This window comes from Neophocaena asiaeorientalis, unplaced genomic scaffold, assembly GCF_003031525.2.
Source record: "Neophocaena asiaeorientalis asiaeorientalis breed wild unplaced genomic scaffold, Neophocaena_asiaeorientalis_V1.1 scaffold55, whole genome shotgun sequence".
NCBI lineage: Eukaryota > Metazoa > Chordata > Mammalia > Artiodactyla > Phocoenidae > Neophocaena > Neophocaena asiaeorientalis.
The window spans coordinates 284,296-301,943 of NW_020175684.1; the positions used below are offsets into that span (position 1 = coordinate 284,296).

General features: G+C 36.3%; 1 protein-coding gene across 2 annotated transcripts in view; it reads left to right on the plus strand.

The window, feature by feature from the left end:
* The window catches only part of CXADR (CXADR cell adhesion molecule), a 71,577-nt gene that overhangs the window by 45,357 nt on the left and 8,572 nt on the right, over positions 1 to 17,648 (plus strand). Inside the window, exon 7 of one of the 2 annotated variants that reach the window (XM_024732034.1) lies at positions 1,905 to 6,150. In XM_024732034.1, the coding sequence (XP_024587802.1) occupies positions 1,905 to 2,169 (265 nt within the window). In that variant the 3' untranslated portion in view covers positions 2,170 to 6,150. Of the gene's footprint in view, positions 1 to 1,904; positions 6,151 to 17,648 lie in introns of those variants that run through there. The other variant, XM_024732036.1, reaches the window with a different exon arrangement.

A 17,648-nucleotide genomic window follows, 5' to 3' on the forward strand; every position in this document is an offset into this window, starting at 1 on the left:
GAATGGCCATCATCAAAAAAATCTATAAGCAATAAATGCTGGAGAGAGTGTGGAGAAAAGGGAACCCTCATGCACTGCTGGTGGGAATGTAAATAGATATAGCCAGTATGGAGAACAGTATGGAGGTTCCTTAAAAAACTAAAAATAGAACTACCATATGACCCAACAATCCCACTACTGGGCATATACCCTGAGAAAACCGTAATTCAAAAGGAGTCATGTACCAAAATAATAATTGCAGCTCTCTTTACAATAGCCAGGACATGGAAGCAACCTAAGTGTCCATTAACAGATGGATGGATAAAGAAGATGTGGCACATGTATACAATGGAATATTAGCCATAAAAAGAAACGAAACTGAGTTATTTATAGTGAGGTGGATGGACCTAGAGTCTGTCATACAGAGTGAAGTAAGTCAGAAAGAGAAAAACAAATACTGTATGCTAACACATATATGTGGAACAACAAAAACAACAGCAACAAAAGGTTCTGAAGAACCTAGGGGCAGGACAGGAATAAAGACGCAGATGTAGAGAATGGACTTGAGGACACAGAGGGGGAAGGGTAAGCTGAGAGGAAGTGAGAGAGTGGCATGGACATATATACACTACCAAATACAAGACAGCTAGTAAGAAGCAGCTGCATGGCACAGGGAGATCAGCTGAAAGCTTTGTGACGACCTAGAGGGGTGTGACAGGGAGGGTGGGAGGGAGGCTCAAGAGGGAGAGGATATGGGAATATATGTATACATATAGCTGATTCCCTTTGTTGTACAGCAGAAACTAACATAACGTTGTAAAACATTTATACTCCAATAAAGATGTGAAAGAAAAGAAAAGTACAGGCATAAAGTTTTCAAAAAATGGAGATGTTGGGCTTCCCTGGTGGCGCAGTGGTTGAGAGTCCGCCTGCCGATGCAGGGGACGCGGGTTCGTGCCCCGGTCCGGGAAGATCCCACATGCCGTGGAGCGGCTGGGCCCGTGAGCCATGGCCGCTGAGCCTGTGCGTCCGGAGCCTGTGCTCCGCAATGGGAGAGGCCACAACGGTGAGAGGCCCGCGTACCGCAAGAAAATAAAATAAATAACAATTCCATGCTCTGTAGATTAGCTGTATAGAGAAATTAAACCTTAACATCTCCATTTTCTTTTTTTTTCTTTTTTTTTTTTAAAGATCTGATTGTATCAAGTGACATAGGTAGTTAATAGAACTATGGGTAATGTGATTTTATTTTATTTTTTAAATATTCTAAACCAGTAGATCTTAACTAGAAGTACACATTGGATTATAGAACTTGTAAAAATAACATATGACCAAAGTAACACCCAGAAAATTGACATTTGGTGGGTCTGGGCACTTTTATTTTTTAAATGCACAGAAGTAACTCAGATATATATTCTATGTCAGTGCTTAGTGTGAAAATTCTTATGCCTAATTCTCAGTTTTTGCAAACTTCAGTCTGCTAAGTTTTCAGCTAAAGTCTTAGATGAGTAACTTTCATAATAAAAAGGATATTTTGTCTTGTTCTTTTTTTGGTAGAAATATCTGCAAGTGTTAGTGCTTTATTGACTATAGAGTGTTACATGACTGTAACCAGGTTATCTTGATCAGTGATACTAGAATATGAAAATATTTGAAGTTTGTTCTTTGCAAGACAGCATTATAGAATAGCACATTTTTGTAAAAAACACATTTCATTGTGAAGATAGAAACTGTAAATGATAAACTTGGCACAGATACACAGTTATGACATTAGGCCTTACTGTGCTTGTTTTTTGTGTGTCACACACGATTTTATGTACTTAACGCTTAAATAGAGGCTCTTCCCTACCCATGATTCATAGCTTACATATTGTAGGTTTTTAGAAATTTGTTCTTTGAACGTGTATTGGGATCTTTATTTCTAGGGAAGACGTGCCTCCTCCAAAGAGCCGTACGTCCACTGCCAGAAGCTACCTCGGCAGCAATCATTCATCCCTGGGATCCATGTCCCCTTCCAACATGGAAGGGTATTCCAAGACTCAGTATAACCAAGTGCCAAGCGAAGACTTCGAGCGCGATCCTCAGAGTGTGACGCTCCCAACTGCTAAGGTAGCTGCCCCTAATCTCAGTAGGATGGGAGCGGTGCCCGTGATGATTCCAGCACAGAGCAAGGACGGGTCCATAGTATAGAGCCTCTGTACCCTTCATCTGTGCTCTCCTCTTGAGATGTGAACACCTGTTTTAATTTTTGCTACCAGCCTCAAAAAAACCATATGTATATATGGTTAACCAAAAACTAAGAATAATACTTCAAAAAGTTTTGTTTGGTTATATTGAAATAGTAAAGGCATTAAAGTTCTAAGGACAAATTCACCATCTAAATAATATTTCCTTTAAGAGCTTGACTTTATAGGTTTCTGACTATCAATACTTAAGTCAGCTGTGGCACTTTGAATATGAAATCATAGGTGAAGAAATAAATTGGTGAACTTACATGCATACCAAGTTGATACTTGAATCATCTGAAAGTGGTACTTTATAATTTCTGTTATTTTTATATTGCTTTTTTCAATTAATTTATGACCCCCACCCCCTGCCAAAATTGGTAAAGAAAGATTCATGGCAAAAATACTTACGTAGATTTATGTTTGTTTTTGTTTTTGCTTCTTTGAAAACTCTAAATGTGTTTGACGAGTCTCTAATAACTAGAAAACACTACTAGAAGTCACTAGTTCTGAGTAATTCATAAACCTTGTATATGAAATGACTTAAGTATTTAATTGCTAGATTGCTGTGGGCAGCAGGGACGTAGTAAGCTCTTTTGTATGCTAAAATAAAGGAGCATTTATCTGATTCATTGAGAAAATTTGCTGTCAGCTACATATATCGATGACACTAGTTGGTGCAGTTGTGAGGATGAATTTTGTTGATTAATGTTCCAATGCCCTGAGGCCTGTGGTGGTCTTCAGAACAGTGACGTGCTATCAAGGAAGTGTAGTATTTTGCAATTCCCAAGTAAATGCTTGTCCTCAACTTTAGGTGATATTTTTCTAAAAAGAAAAAATTATAACTCATTTATTATTTGACAGTTACAGATTGTAATTCCGTAATTATTGGTTCTAAATTTTTATTTTTATTTTCCTGGTTCAGTGTTTGGTTTTTGTGATGGTGTTGTACATTATATGTTCTAGAAATGTAGTCTTAAATTACCCTCTTGAATGCAATTCCTGGAGGATACTTTCTTCACAGACTTAGAATGATGAAATACACTTTAAACTAGTAAGTGTCCTCTATCAATTCTGTGTTTCAGATTTGGGAGGATGTACAGTTGCTATTGTATGGCCAGCATGTCTTGTGTAGTTGCAGAAAATCAAGCTGAGCTTTGAAAAGTTTGTCTTAGTTTTGTGGAAGTGACTTAATCTTAAAAAAAAAAGAAAAAAAAAAGAGAGAAATGAAAAGGAATAAAAGGAATACTCCTACCTGCCAAATGTGTTAAGTACTGTTTTAGTAGATGAAAGTGAATTTATTGTACTTTCCTTAAGATTGTGAGGGAGTGTGGATTGAGTAGAATGAGCCACCAGTTTCTTCATAGTAATACGGTCTGCAGTAAATTATTTCACTAGCTCTGATACCTTTTCCCTAGATTTTAGTAGGGAGTTGGTTTCTTTTCATCTCTTTGGGTGCTGTGGTGGTAAATGCTACATTATAAATTAATGTTGGCATGACTTTATGATTAGGCAGAGTATTGTATACACTTTTTAATGGTAAATTGAAGCTGAATGTGTAATGGATTCGTGTATAGTTTTACATATTTGGAAGCATTTTAAAAATAGGTTTTTAACATTACATAATATTGCTTTTACTCTTGTGTTAACGTTTTCATCTGTGCCTTTTGGGTAATTTAGTTTTTATTATGAATTTCTGGTGCCTATGAGCTAGCTATCGCCTGAAAGGTGCTTAGAGGTGAAGGTACTGTTCCTAAAAATGCATCACTGTGATACCTTTCTATCCTCATACTTTCAGTCTTGCCTCTTTTCTGATCTTTCTGGATGCAAGTTAACTGATTGTGTTACTCATAAAGTTTTTAAAATTTCAACATCCCCTACACTCTTTTGACTGTGTTTCTGATTTTATAATAACTGTTTTTGAATACTAGGCCTCTGGTCTGTTTCATATGAATAAAATTTACGATATTCTAAAAATAAATAGCAGAGCACAGACATTACTAATAAAAATTTTGGTCCTTTCTAGTCCCAGTTTTCATATAATGAAAATTATGCTATCAATCTAAGTAGAAATTACTACAAAAGGTGGACATATGTAAGGCTTTCCTTTCCTTAGACTTCATAGTTAGTCTAGGATTTGGTTATAAGTAAATCGGAATCTCTTCCAGAAATGCTTCCTTCCAGGTCAGGGTCATTAACAGCTACAGCCTGAGAAACAAGCTTGGAAAAAAAAACCTACTGTTGTGACCTGAAGAGACCTGCTGGATGTGGTTGAGTTTAGAGGACAGAACTCAGTTTTAGGTTTATGTCTCCAGCTACTCATTGTAAATTTCAGTGAATCCAAAAGTCAAATAGTACTGATAACTTCCTAAATAATTCTCAGTGGTAGTTTCTGGTGAACTAGAGATCAAGTATTTGTTCTAGAATTACTATTGGTAATCATCAAGCAAGTCAACAAAAAATTGTTATTCAAGCATTTCCACTAGTAGCCAAACATCAGTCAAGGACGGCACTGAACCTTCAAAGCAAAACTCTTCCATTCTACTTTATACCTAAGAGACTTGACACCATCTTTCTGAGTTATGCAGGATAACTTCAAAAGAAATATCATAGAGGACGTAATTCTGTGCTTTGCATATGTAGATTACAGCTTTCTTTTTCTTATGGCAACCTTACTAATATTTCCCTGTTAGAAGGCCAAAAACAAAAACCTTATTGATAAACGGGCCAAATTACTTTTTTAAATTTGGGCTATCTGCCGGGAAGTTGTTACAATGGAAACACAGACTGTGTCTTAGGGGGAGGTTAATTCAAGAAACACAATTAGATTATCGGTATGAATTAATACCTGGTTTTTATTGAAAAGATAATTTTTAGGATTGAGTTCTGGAAATTTGGAGCAAGTGAAGGGGCAAATAAACATTTTGATTAAATATGAAAAGAACTCATTGCATGAAGTTGGATGTCAAATTCTGTAATGTTTGGCTTCTTAACTATTCTCTGTCTTTCTGTGTGCGTGCAGCATGTAAATCTGAAGTTATATGAACGTTTAAAGTTTTTTTTTCTAATCTTGTTTCATCTCCACAGTGTTTAGGGCTTTCAGATGCCTTATTCCAGTGTGAACAGAAAAGTCCTTATTTTTTGTGGTTACTGCTTTGATGTGTCATGTGAGGAGTAGTTTGTAGAAAATGTTGGCATACTTTTAACTTTTTAGTGGCTTGTGACATTATATATTATATATATGTATATATATAGCTTTATAATATTCCTGTGTTTAGTAGTATAAATGTTCTGGGCAAGTTTTCATATTTCAAATGCCTTTGGATATTCTTGCAATACAGGCAACGTGTTCTGTAGTTAGATTTTTTTTACTCATTTGACACTAAAATGGTCTATAACCGAGCACAAATTCTACCTAATAGAAGCAGGAAAGAATAATAAATAAACTGATGAATTGTGGTTCTGTTTATCTTATGGATGGTAACACCAGCGAATATTGGCTGCATCTGGCTTCTCACTGTTTATTAAAATCCAGTTTTATAAAATACCCTATTTTGTAATTTCAGAGTGTGGTGTGAATATCAGTTGGATTTGGTTTTGACCCTGAACACTAAAAGCTCCAAAGAACTCTGTTTTCTACTAACTTAATGACACAAGTGTTAAGAGAACCACAATTCACTGATTTTCATCCCTAACTGTGGATTTCTGTGACAAATACACTTATACTACTGAGAAGTAATATTTTGACACTTCATATATGCAAGTAGAGAATTGATAGTGTCAGTTTCAAAAATGATTTTTTGTATTTCAAGTTTCTGGCTTAAATATCCAATGGTGCAGATTTTGACATTTGTAAGAACAAAATTTGGTTTAAAAAAAAGCCAAAAACTTGCTCTGGTTTTGTGACCTTGTGTACCTTTAAAAAAAATAAAATCAAGAAAGTAGTTTTCTGCCTCATGGTGTGGCTTCATAAGCTTCATTATACTCTTCCTCCCTGCTTCTCTGAGCCAGGGTTTCCTTCTCCCCTCTCCTTTGCATCTTTTATTAAACAAAGTAAAGATCAGAACAATAACATCAATGAAAACATATCAAACATATTTATAGAAATTTCTCCAGTCCTGTGCATCTATATGACAGTAAATAACATAATGTATTTGGGGTTGAAACCTCCAAAGTTCTGTTATCGTGTCACAATTTACAGCGTAAATTCAAGAGTTTTTCAGATGAATTAAAAATGCGCGTACATATATGTATTAAATACATCTGGTTATACTTTAAAGCTATTTTCATTGACTCTAAATGTTGATTTCAGAAAAAAAAACAGGATGGGGTTAGCAGTGCTTTTGTAAGAAGGTATTTTGAGAAATATTTTGTTTATACTACAGTTTCTCAACCTTGGCACTTTTAACATTTTGGGATGGATGATTCTTGGTTGTGGGAGACATCCTGTGCATTGCAGGATGTTTAGTAGCATCGCTGGCCTTTACCTACTAGGTGCCAGTAGCTCTTGCCCTCCTTCCTCCAGATGTGACAACCAAAAATGTCTCCAGTGTTGCCAAATAGCCACTGGGGTGGGGGGCAAAACTGCCCCTAGTTGAGAACCAGTGGTTTATACTAATGTGAAGTTTTCTACTCGGAGGTTAAAAGAAGAGCATAGGCTTTGGAGTCAGACATATCTGAATACCACTTATTACTAGATGCTTTACTTAGCTTCGGTTTCCTGGCGCTTAAAATGGGGATAAAAATACCTACATCACAGGGGATGTTGGAGGATTTTAAAGAGATAGAATTGATATAATGAAAATTCTTTGCATTTGTCCCTGTTTGCTGGGATGCTGATAGTGGTACACAGATTTTCAAAGAAGCAAGATTACAATAAAATATGCTAACAAACTACTAAGTATAATTTAATGCCTTTAATTTAGATCATATTTTAATCATGAAGTTCTAAAGGCCAGATCATATTTCTGGTTAATTAAGTACCAAATGGCAAAACTGTTGAAATTGAGTCAAAATTGAATATGAAACAATCTGTTGTTAAATATTGATAAAAAATGGTTTTAAGTCTATGTCATAAACAAATGTAGTTTCTAAATGCAGTAGAGGCAGCTGAAAAGATCAGGAAGCCAGTGCTAAGAATTCAGCTCAGTGTTTCTTGCTGATATTTCTGCAGTATAAATCAAATGGGATTTGTTGTTTTGTTACTTAAATGATGTTTCTAAATTTTATAACTATTTATAGGAGAAAAAATTGTCCTAAGGTAACTGCAGAAAAAGTAGAATTTCTGAAGTTAATGAAGAACTGAGAAATAAATTTCAGTCTAGTTAATCAAGGGCTTGATCAGTATGCTTCTCGTTTCACTGCTGAGCTAGGAAATTCTAACTCTAATGGAGAATGAGAGAGGTGGGAGGAGATACAGGAAATTACAGAGGGAAAAACCTGATGTCAGCCCTCAACAAAGTGCTAGAAGCAGTCGTGATCTTGTCTTTCCCCACGTCATTCATTGTACACAGTCCTAGTGGGTTAGTTGTTTTAAAATGTAAATCTGGTCATATTAAAAACCAGATCATCTTAACCTGACACAGAAGGTCTCTGATGACCATTCTATTTCTCTGTGGTTTATTTTTTACACACCTCTAGGTGCACCTTTGTGATAGCCATACTCCATAGCTAAGAGGCAGTGGTCTCATACCTTTGTGAACATGCAATTTCCTCAGCCAGAGAGGAACCCATCCTTGTTTACCCGACCAGTGCCCTGCAAGTGTCAGTCCAAACTCTGTCTCCTTGGAATCATTTTTCCTATTCTCACCCCTGCCCCTCACTCAAGTTAAATTAGGGGTGCATTTGGGCCCTCTACATTGTATGGGTCTTTATGGCAGAAAAACTTTTTGCATTCTAATTATTTAACATTCTTAATTGACCTCCTTGATGAGTTTGAAGCTGGTTCATTCACCTTTATCCCCAGTTCCTAACTCTGACTTGCATATTGCTCAGTAAATGCTGAATGAATTTTTAGAAGGGAAGTTATGGGCATCAGGAGCAAGTGTGCATTTATCAAGTGTGTGTCATGTGTTCTGCAAGACAACGGGCCTGCTTTCTTCCAAGAAGGCAGTATCAAGAGAAAAAGGGTGAGTGTGTACGGGTGTTAAGGGAAAATTCTGCACAGGGCTTAAAAAGTTAACTTGCGCAAATAAAGACTGGGTGACCTGACTCAATAGGACCCAACACAGAAACAAACCTAATTATTATGCAACCCTAGAGAAGTGGAGAAGCATTGGAGAAATAAGCTTCTAAAATCCTCCTCAGAGATTCTGGGTAGGTTTGGGGTAAGATCAGTGGCTGTTTCTCTCCCAGGTTATTTCAATAATCATCTAAACTTGGGAACCTCTGAATTGTTTAGGAAACCCTGTGTAGACGACGGGTGTCCATGCTAAGTCACTAGTAGGTAGAATGTTTTTTCTTGGACCTCACAAACTTTCAGAAATATTTGAGTACACCTTTAGTGAGGCCAAAAAACTTACATGCTTAGATATCATTGCCTTATTTGAATATAGTAATATTTCAGAATTTTTAGGGAGACCTACTTTGATAGATAAAACACCATATCTTGGAAGATTTTAATTTTTAAAAAATAACATAATGTCAGTTGTTTTCAAGTCTTTTAAAACGATTAGTCTCCTGAAGAGACTAGTCATTTATAATTAATTCTGTGTATAATTGTATTAGTTTGCTAGGGCTACCATAACAAAGTACCACAAATTGGGTGGTTTAAAAAACAAATTTAGGGCTTCTTTGGTGGTGCAGTGGTTGAGAGTCCACCTGCATAATTTTATAGATTACACTCCATTTAAAGTTGTTATAAAATAATGGCTATATTTCCCTGTGCTGTGCAATATATACTTGTAGCTTATTTTGTACATAGTATAGTTGGTACCTCTCAATCCTATACCCCTATCTTCCTGCTGTCCCTCTCTCCACTGGTAACCACAAGTTTGCTTTCTATATTTGTGAGTCTGTTTTTGTTTTGCATATACATTCATTTGTATTATTTTTTGATTCCACATATAAGTGATATCATGCAGTGTTTGTCTTTCTCTGACTTACCTCACCAAGCATAATATTCTTTAGGTCCATCCACTTTGCTGCAAATGGCAGAATTTCACTCTTTTTTGTGGATGAGCAGTATTCCATTATATATGTGTGTGTGTGTGTGTGTGTGTGTTATATCGATGCTATATATATATATATATGTATGTATATCACATCTTAATCCAATCATCTGTTGATGGGCACTTGGGTTGCTTCCATGTCTTGGCTATTGTAATAGTGCTACTATGAACTTTGGAGTACATTTATCTTTTCAAATTAGTGTTTTCATTTTTTCTGGCTGTATACCCAGGAGTAGAATTGCTGGATCATATGGTAATTCTATTTTTAGTTTTTTTAAGGAACCTCCATACTGTTCTCCATAGTAGCTGCATCAATTTACACTCCCACCAACAGTGCAAGAGGGTTCCCTCTTCTCCACATCCTCCCCAACATTAATTTGTAGACTTTTCAATGATAGCCGTTCTGACAGGTGTGAAGAGATGTTGTGGTTTTGATTTGCATTTCTGATGATTGGGGATGTCCATTTTTTCATGCGCACTTTTGGCCATTCCTATGTCTTTGGAAAAGTGCCTATTCAGGTTTTCTGCCTATTTTTTAATCAGGTTGTTTGTCTTTTTGATATTGAGTTGTATGAACTATTTATATATTTTGGATATTAACCCCTTATTCTTCTTACTGTTTGCAAGTGTTTCTCCCATTTAGTAGGACGTCTTTGTTTTGTCAATGGTTTTCTTTGCTGTGCAAAAGCTTTTAAGTTTAATTAGGTCCCATTTGTTTATTTTTATTTTTGTTTCCTTTGCCTTAGGTGATAGATCCAACAAAATACTGCTACAATTTGTGTCAAAGAGTGTTCTGCCTATGTTTAGGAATTTAATGGTTTCTGGTCTTATATTTAGGTCTCTAATCCATTTTTAGTTTAGTTTTGTATATGGTGTGAGAAAATGTTCTAGTTTCCTTCTTTTACATGTAGCTGTCCAGTTTTCCCAGCACCACTTTTGGAAGAGACTGTCTTTTCTCCATTGTGTATTCTTGCCTCCTTTGTCACAGAATAATTGACCATAGGTGTGTGTGTTTATTTCTGGGCTTTCTATCCTGTTCATTGATCTATGTATCTGTTTTTATGCCAGTGCCATACTGTTTTGATTACTGTAGCTTTGTAGTATAGTCTAAAATCAGTGAGCATGATTCCTGCAGCTTTGTTCCTTTCCCTCAAGGTTGCTTTGGCTATTGGGGATCTTTTGTGGTTCCATATAAATTTTCAGATTATTTGTTCTAGTTCTGTAAAAAAATATCTTGGGTATTTTGATAGGTATTGCACTGAACTGGTAGATTGCCTTGGGTAGTATGGACATTTTAACAATATTAATTTTTCCAATCCATGAACATGGAATTTCTTTTCATTTAATTGTATTATTTTCAGTTTCCTTCATCATTGTCTTACAGTTTTCAGAGTATAGGTCTTTCATCTCCTTGGTTAAGTTTATTTCCAGGTATCTTATTCTTTTTGATGCAGTTGTAAATGGAATTGTTTTCTTGAATTCTCTTTGTGATAGTTCATTGTTAGTGTATAGAAAAACAACAGATTTCTGATATTAATCTTGTATCCTGCAACTTTAGTGAATTTATTTATTAATTCTAGTAGTTTTTTTGGTGGAGGTTGGTTCCTTCTGAGTGTTGTGAGGGAAGTTCTCTCTCCTTGGCTTGTAGATGGCTGTCTTCTCTCTGTGTCACTTCATGTCACCTTCCCTCTGTGTGTGTCTATCTCTGTGTCCTAATTTTCCCTTTTTATAAGGACACCAGTCATATTGGACGAGGACCCACCCTAATGACCTCATTTTAACTAATTGTATCTTCAACAACCCTATTTCCAAATAAGGTTACGTTCTCAGGTACTGGAGATTAGAACTGCAGCATAGGAATTTGGGTACACACAATTCAATCCATAACAGAAATGATGATTGGAAACTATGAAGCAGGACTAATAAATAAAATAGAGAAAGTTGGTATGGAATACATTCCCAAAGAGGTTTTTTTGCTTAGTTGGTACAATAAAAATAGCAGCACCTGAGTAACTATGCCAATATAGTTATTTCATGGTCCTCACTCTCCCCCATCCTTACTCTCAGGAGTATACTATTGTTATTTCAAATATGCAGTGACCATAATACACTATTAACCTCACATCTGCTTGTCAAGTGAAAAAGTAGTTGATGAAATGATTATGGATTGTCTTCTTAAGAATCTTGCTGACAAGATGAAACTACTTTTCCAGGGAAACAGTTTTTAAAGTTCTGTATTTCAAATTGTTTATATAATATTTGTGAAATGAATGTTTTTTTTTTAATGTTTCAAATATTAACCTCTATACTCCTCCTCCGTAACAGTAAAATGAGGATAATAGCATCTATCTCATGGAATGGTTCTGGGAATGATAAAGTAATACATATCAAGAACTTAGGCTGGCACATGTCAGTGCTCTGTAAGCACCGGTTGCTGTCATCATCATCATTGTTATTGTGTTATAATAGCAATATTTGCCTCATATCTTACAGGATTAGGGGACTATATCCCAGTTTTCCCAAGACAGTTCTGTCTTATGCCTGTTATCTCACTGTAATTACAACAGCAATAGACCTTTTGCTCTAGAGTGGCTCAGATTGGACAGTATAATCTGTGGTTACCCTACCTTTGGGGTTTATAGAGTCATAGTGATCTAGTACTTGGCATGAAGAAAGTAAAATATTTCACACAAATGACATCACTACCAAAAACGTTTCTGTTTTGTTTCTCTTCTAGTATATTTAAGTATACATATTATTTTTAAAGCGAATGTCCTCTGTTAGCTTCTTTTATCAACTTGGTGTTGAATCATACTTGTATGTGTATCTTAGCTATTGTTAGAAGTATTTGTATATATCCATTTTAATAGCTGCAAGATGTTTTATTAAGTTGATGTTCCATAATTCATTTTTTTCTTATTTGTGAACCTAGAGGCTTCCAATTTTCTGTTATATGGTAATATTGCTTCCTAGAGTTTTTTTCGCATTCTGTTGAGGTATTTCAGAGCACAGGTATTAAAGCAGTGGGTTGTTAGGGCAGATTAAGTTGTGGGATTTAAGTGAAAGCACTATGAAGTTGTTTCTTACAGATCATTTCACAAGCTACTTTTTGTGGATGCAGTGATCTCTAAACTACAATTTGAGGAGACTGGTAAAGAGAAAAAGTGAAGTTCTGGCCTTTTTAAGCCAAAGGCATGTGTATTAATATGTTAAATCTACAAAAGAGGGTGCGATCACTCAGGAAAGAGTGTTTAGAATGAGAAGAGCACCCGAGTCAGCCCTCTGGGGCACAAAAGACTGAGAAAGAAACCATTCTGGGAATGAAGTCACTCATGATGCAGACCAGTTCTGGTGGAACAGTTGTGCCAGTCCTTAGTTCCATAGATTGAAGCGCGGATGAGAGCTAAGGAAGATCTAGAAACATAGTATGCAAAACATGCCTCGCTGAGATTAAATCCTACAGAGTCCAAATTATATAAAAGATGAAATGGCTATTGTTTGTCTCCCCATAAGATCCCCACCAGCTCTTGAGACGTCTGATTCACAAGACACAATTTGAAAACTATACTAGACTATTCTTTCAATATTCTTGGCCATGAAGGGAAGGAGGAAGCCAGAGGAAACAGCAACTAGAGTAGGGCAAAGGTTAGCTTGTTTGTGAGGATGGGAGAGACTTGAGGCTGTGGAGAAGGGGCCTGGAAAGAGGAAGGAGCCAAAATGGAATGTGGGCGGGATTAACTTGAAGAGGGCAAGGAGAACATCTTCCCCAGAGGTTGAGGGGGAAAGTCAGTGAGGTTGGGGGCAGATTTAATAGGTTTGTGGTTGTGTGGATGGGATATAATTAAATCATCTCACTTTCCTCCAGGAAGTAGAGGTGAGGTCATACTCTAGGAACATGGGGGGCAGGTAGCTAGGTAGTAAGAGGACTGAGGGAAGAGGTGAAACTAGGAAATTTTGGGTGCAGCATGGGAGAGAGAAGAGGCTAACACACAGAAAAGGAACCCTGAATGGTCCTGAGAGGGCAGATGAGGTTTGGATCATGACTGTATGCCTGGCCTGTTTAGCATCTGGTACTGTAGCTGACTAAAATTAAGTATTCAGTGAAAGCGTGCTTGTATGAATTCATGATTCGTTTCAGTTCTGCTGCTTTTATAAAAAGAAACATTATTTCCCATTCATTTACTACTGCTTGGAGAGGACTTGGAAGCATCTAGATATCTCAGGAAGACATGAAGAGGTGATGGACCACTTCAGAAAGAAATGACCTACCTGACAATAGAAGCAAGTAGATGACCATTTCTCTACAGTTATCTTTTTCCTAGACAAGAGTTGATTAAAACTCTCCAATTCGAAGTTAATTTTCTTAAAACTTTAGGTTCACTCCCTTGCTTGAAAGCTTTCCTGGACCTCTAACTTAAAAGTCTAAACTCTAGCCTAGCTTTTGACTTTCATGGCTAGCCCTCCATTACAACACTGACTCTGTGCTTACACTTGCATATATATACGTGTATATATATATATATTTTTTTTTTTAAATAAGGTTTTATACACCCTTGTTTTTTTAATTTAGCAAATCCTCAGATCATTCTGTATATATGTATTATCTATCATTTATATATCTACCTATCTAAAACAACCTTATTTGTTTTCAAAACTGTATAATACATCAACTTGCTACACTGTAACTTATTTAGCCAGTCTCCAATTGGCCATTTAAGTTGATCCCATCTTTTTGATATAATGAATTATAAGTAGTATATTTGTATATACATCATTTTTCATATGTGCAAACATATCCTTAAATTTCTAGAAGGGGAGGTACTGAGTAAAGAGTATTTTGACAGCTATTATTACAATATCTTCTTAATAAGTGTAGCAGCTTATGCTTGCAGTGGATAAGAGTGCTTATCTCCACCCAAATCCTCACCAATACTCTTATCTGACTTTTTTATCTTTCCTGATCTCTGAGAAGAGAATTTTGTCATGGTTTAAAAGTCTATTTCTGTTTGGTCAGTTGAGCATCTTTTCCTATGTTTAAAAACCATTTGTGTTTTTGAGAACTATGTTCATATGCTTTGTCCATTTTTCTTTATATTACAATTCTGCTAATTTGGAGGAGATCTTAAATGTTAATAAAATTAGCCCTTTGTGATATGAAATACACCCCCCCTTTTTTTTTTCTTTTGCCAGGTTATCCTTTTTCTTTGACTCTGTTTACGGGCTTACCCTTTTCTGACCACGTAATCCTAATCCTTTCTAAGCTGTTCTCCTGACTTCTCCCTTCTTGAGATTGTAACCTCAGAGGAAGCTGAGGGTCACCTGTCTTCATGTATCTGTCTCCTCTCCCTAAGCAGATGCCAGACTTCTCAAAGGCGGAACATGTTTACATCTAAATGATCAACATATAATAGATTCTCAGTGTACTTTGTTGATGATGATAATGCAGCAGTTCTGGCTATGTTCGTATCAAGTCATTGCCACAAGTGTTCCCATCACGGTGTATTTCTTCATCATTTATCGTTGGTTTCTTTCTTCAAGTTTCTGGAGTTTTTGCCCAGAGCAGTTTTATTGAATCAGCACAAACTATTAATGGAGAAAATGAGTTATCTTGCACTTGAAAAAGAAGATGTGTTGGTCACATGTTTAGGTGAGCTGTCACACACTGTTCCAATTTGAATGTTGGCTACTGGCACTGTGCTCTTTTCATGTTGCTAAGTAGGAAATTTTTCCTCATGGAGTCCCAGAACTGTCAACAGTGAGAACATTTCTAGAGAACAGTAGAATGACCTTGCAATTCTGAGAGGAGACACTGTGATAGCAAAGATACAGTAGTTCCCCCCCTTGTTCCTGGGGGGGTACAATCCAAGATCCCCCAGTGGATGCCTGAATCTGCAGGTTGTACCAAACCCTAGGTATACTGTGTTTTTCCTACACATACATACCTATGATAAAGTTTCATTTATAAATTAGGCACAGTAAGAGATTAATAACAATAAAGTAGAACAATTATAACAATATGCTATAATAAAATTTATGTGAATGTGGTCTCTCTCAAAATATCTTATTGTACAAACTTAATACATTTTCCATTTAACTAAGTACTTAACCACACACTGTGGCTATAACTTTTTCAATTTGAAGTGTGACAGCAAAACCAACACATTTTTTTCCTTCACAATTTCCCGGATAGAAGATTTATTCTTACTGTAGATCTTAGCAACCTCGGCATTTTTTTTCTTTCCCTATTAAGTAAAGAACTCTTACCTTTTCATTGAAAGGAAGCACTTTACGGCTTCTTTTGGGCATACTAGGATTACCAACATCACTGTCCTTGCACTGTAAGGCCGTTATTAAGTAAAATAAGGGTTACCTGGACAGGAATGTCCATCTGATGACTGAGAGGGCCACTAAGTAACTAACAGGTTGGGTACACTGGACAAAAGGATGCTTCACATCCCAGGCGGGACGGAACAGGATGGTGCAATATTTTATCACAGTGAACAGTGTGTAGTTTAAAACTTATGAATTGTTTATTCATAGCAATAATATTAAATGGAAAATTGTTTGGACCTTGGTTGGCTGCAAGTAAATGAAACCATAGAAAGTGAAACCATGCATAAGGGAGGAACTACTGTGCCAATGATGTGCAACCTTTTGGAAAAATCACAGTCCTCCAATGTTCAGCCTCCACCAGGCTTTTGATCTCCTGACAAGGGGAAGACATTTTATATGTTCACAAAAACAAGAGAACACAAAGTAAAATAATTACGTGAAACGAAATGTAATCTCTCCCTTGCCAACTAAAAGATACAATCTTAGGTCCAGGACAAGGTAAAGATGCACTGTATAGTAGCCAACAGGACTTTATAAACACATGTTTATGTAGGTTTTATTTTTTTGTGTGTGTAATTTTGTAGCATTTTTGTTTTTGTAATATGGGCAAAAGATTTGTAATATAGTTAAGTGAAGAAAATTTACATAGCAGTTCAAATTTGGGAAAAACCAAGCAAAACGCCCCAGATATCTATGGGCTATGTTATCTAGTTCAATATCATTTTATGAAAATATCAAGATTCAGAAAGGTTTTGATTTCCCAAGGCCAGTAGTTAGGAATGAAATCCAGGTGTCCTGATTCCTGGTCTAGTGTTTTTCTAGGAACCTTGAGTCCTTGGCAGTCCTGCCCTGAGAGAACTATATGAAAGGAAAGAAGAAGGGGGGAGGAGGTGGGAGGTGTGGCTCTCCCTCACCTCTGATCCCCCTTCCCGGCAATACCAGCCTAGGAGAAGGCCCATGAAAGGAGAGGAGACTGGCCTAAGCACACCCTCTGCTCCCTCCAAACGGGGTCCCCACGCAGGGCACACTGACTCTTGTTGACGATACCCATGGAGGCCCCAGTGGGCTGTATGATTGACGAGAGTCTGCTTTGTTTGGTACCAAGCCTGTTTATGCTTGTTGTATTGCTGATGACATAATTAAAGCAAATCGTATATATCAACTGTACTAGATATAGTGAAGACATGATAATCAGAGGGAATGATTCTGCTGGCACATTGCTTCAAAAATATGTTGCTTTCACTTGACTGCAAAGAAACCAAACTTTAAATTAGTATCAATATATTATGGATGTAGGTTATGGAGAAAAGAAAACAGCTCCTAGAAATAGACCCATATTCTAAGAAAAATTCTTAACTCTACATCAAAAATTTGGTGCCTGAATGTATATTGATACATTTTAAACATTTAAAATATTTAAGGGATGTATCATTTTTAATGGTTTCCCACTTAAGCGTTTTTGATTGGCACTCCTAATTGTGCTAGGGAGAGGGATTTTACAGTAAATCTGCATGCCAAATCCCTATATCAGATCTTGCATCTTAGCTTTTTGTGTATTCCTTTCCAGATTTTACAGTGACTGTCAAGCATCACAAATGATCTTTTCAAAATTATTTACTCAAGGATCTCATTAGCTATCAATATCAGATTTTAAATATAGTCTAACATTGGCAATATTAGGAAACATGAAATAGATTTCACTTTAACTCAGATAAAAACTAAAAATTTTAAATACAAAGTTTTTTCCGTTGAATTTAGTGAAACAGTCAATCTATTCTTCTGTTGAAATTTCACAGCTTTACTTATTAATTTGACTAAGAAATTTATCATCTATAGATTTTTTGTATGTAAATTAAATTGGCAGTTCTAAAATCAATTGGCCCATTTATTTCTGAACTTCAAAGGAATACCCCCCACCCTCAACCCACTCGCAACAAAGGAG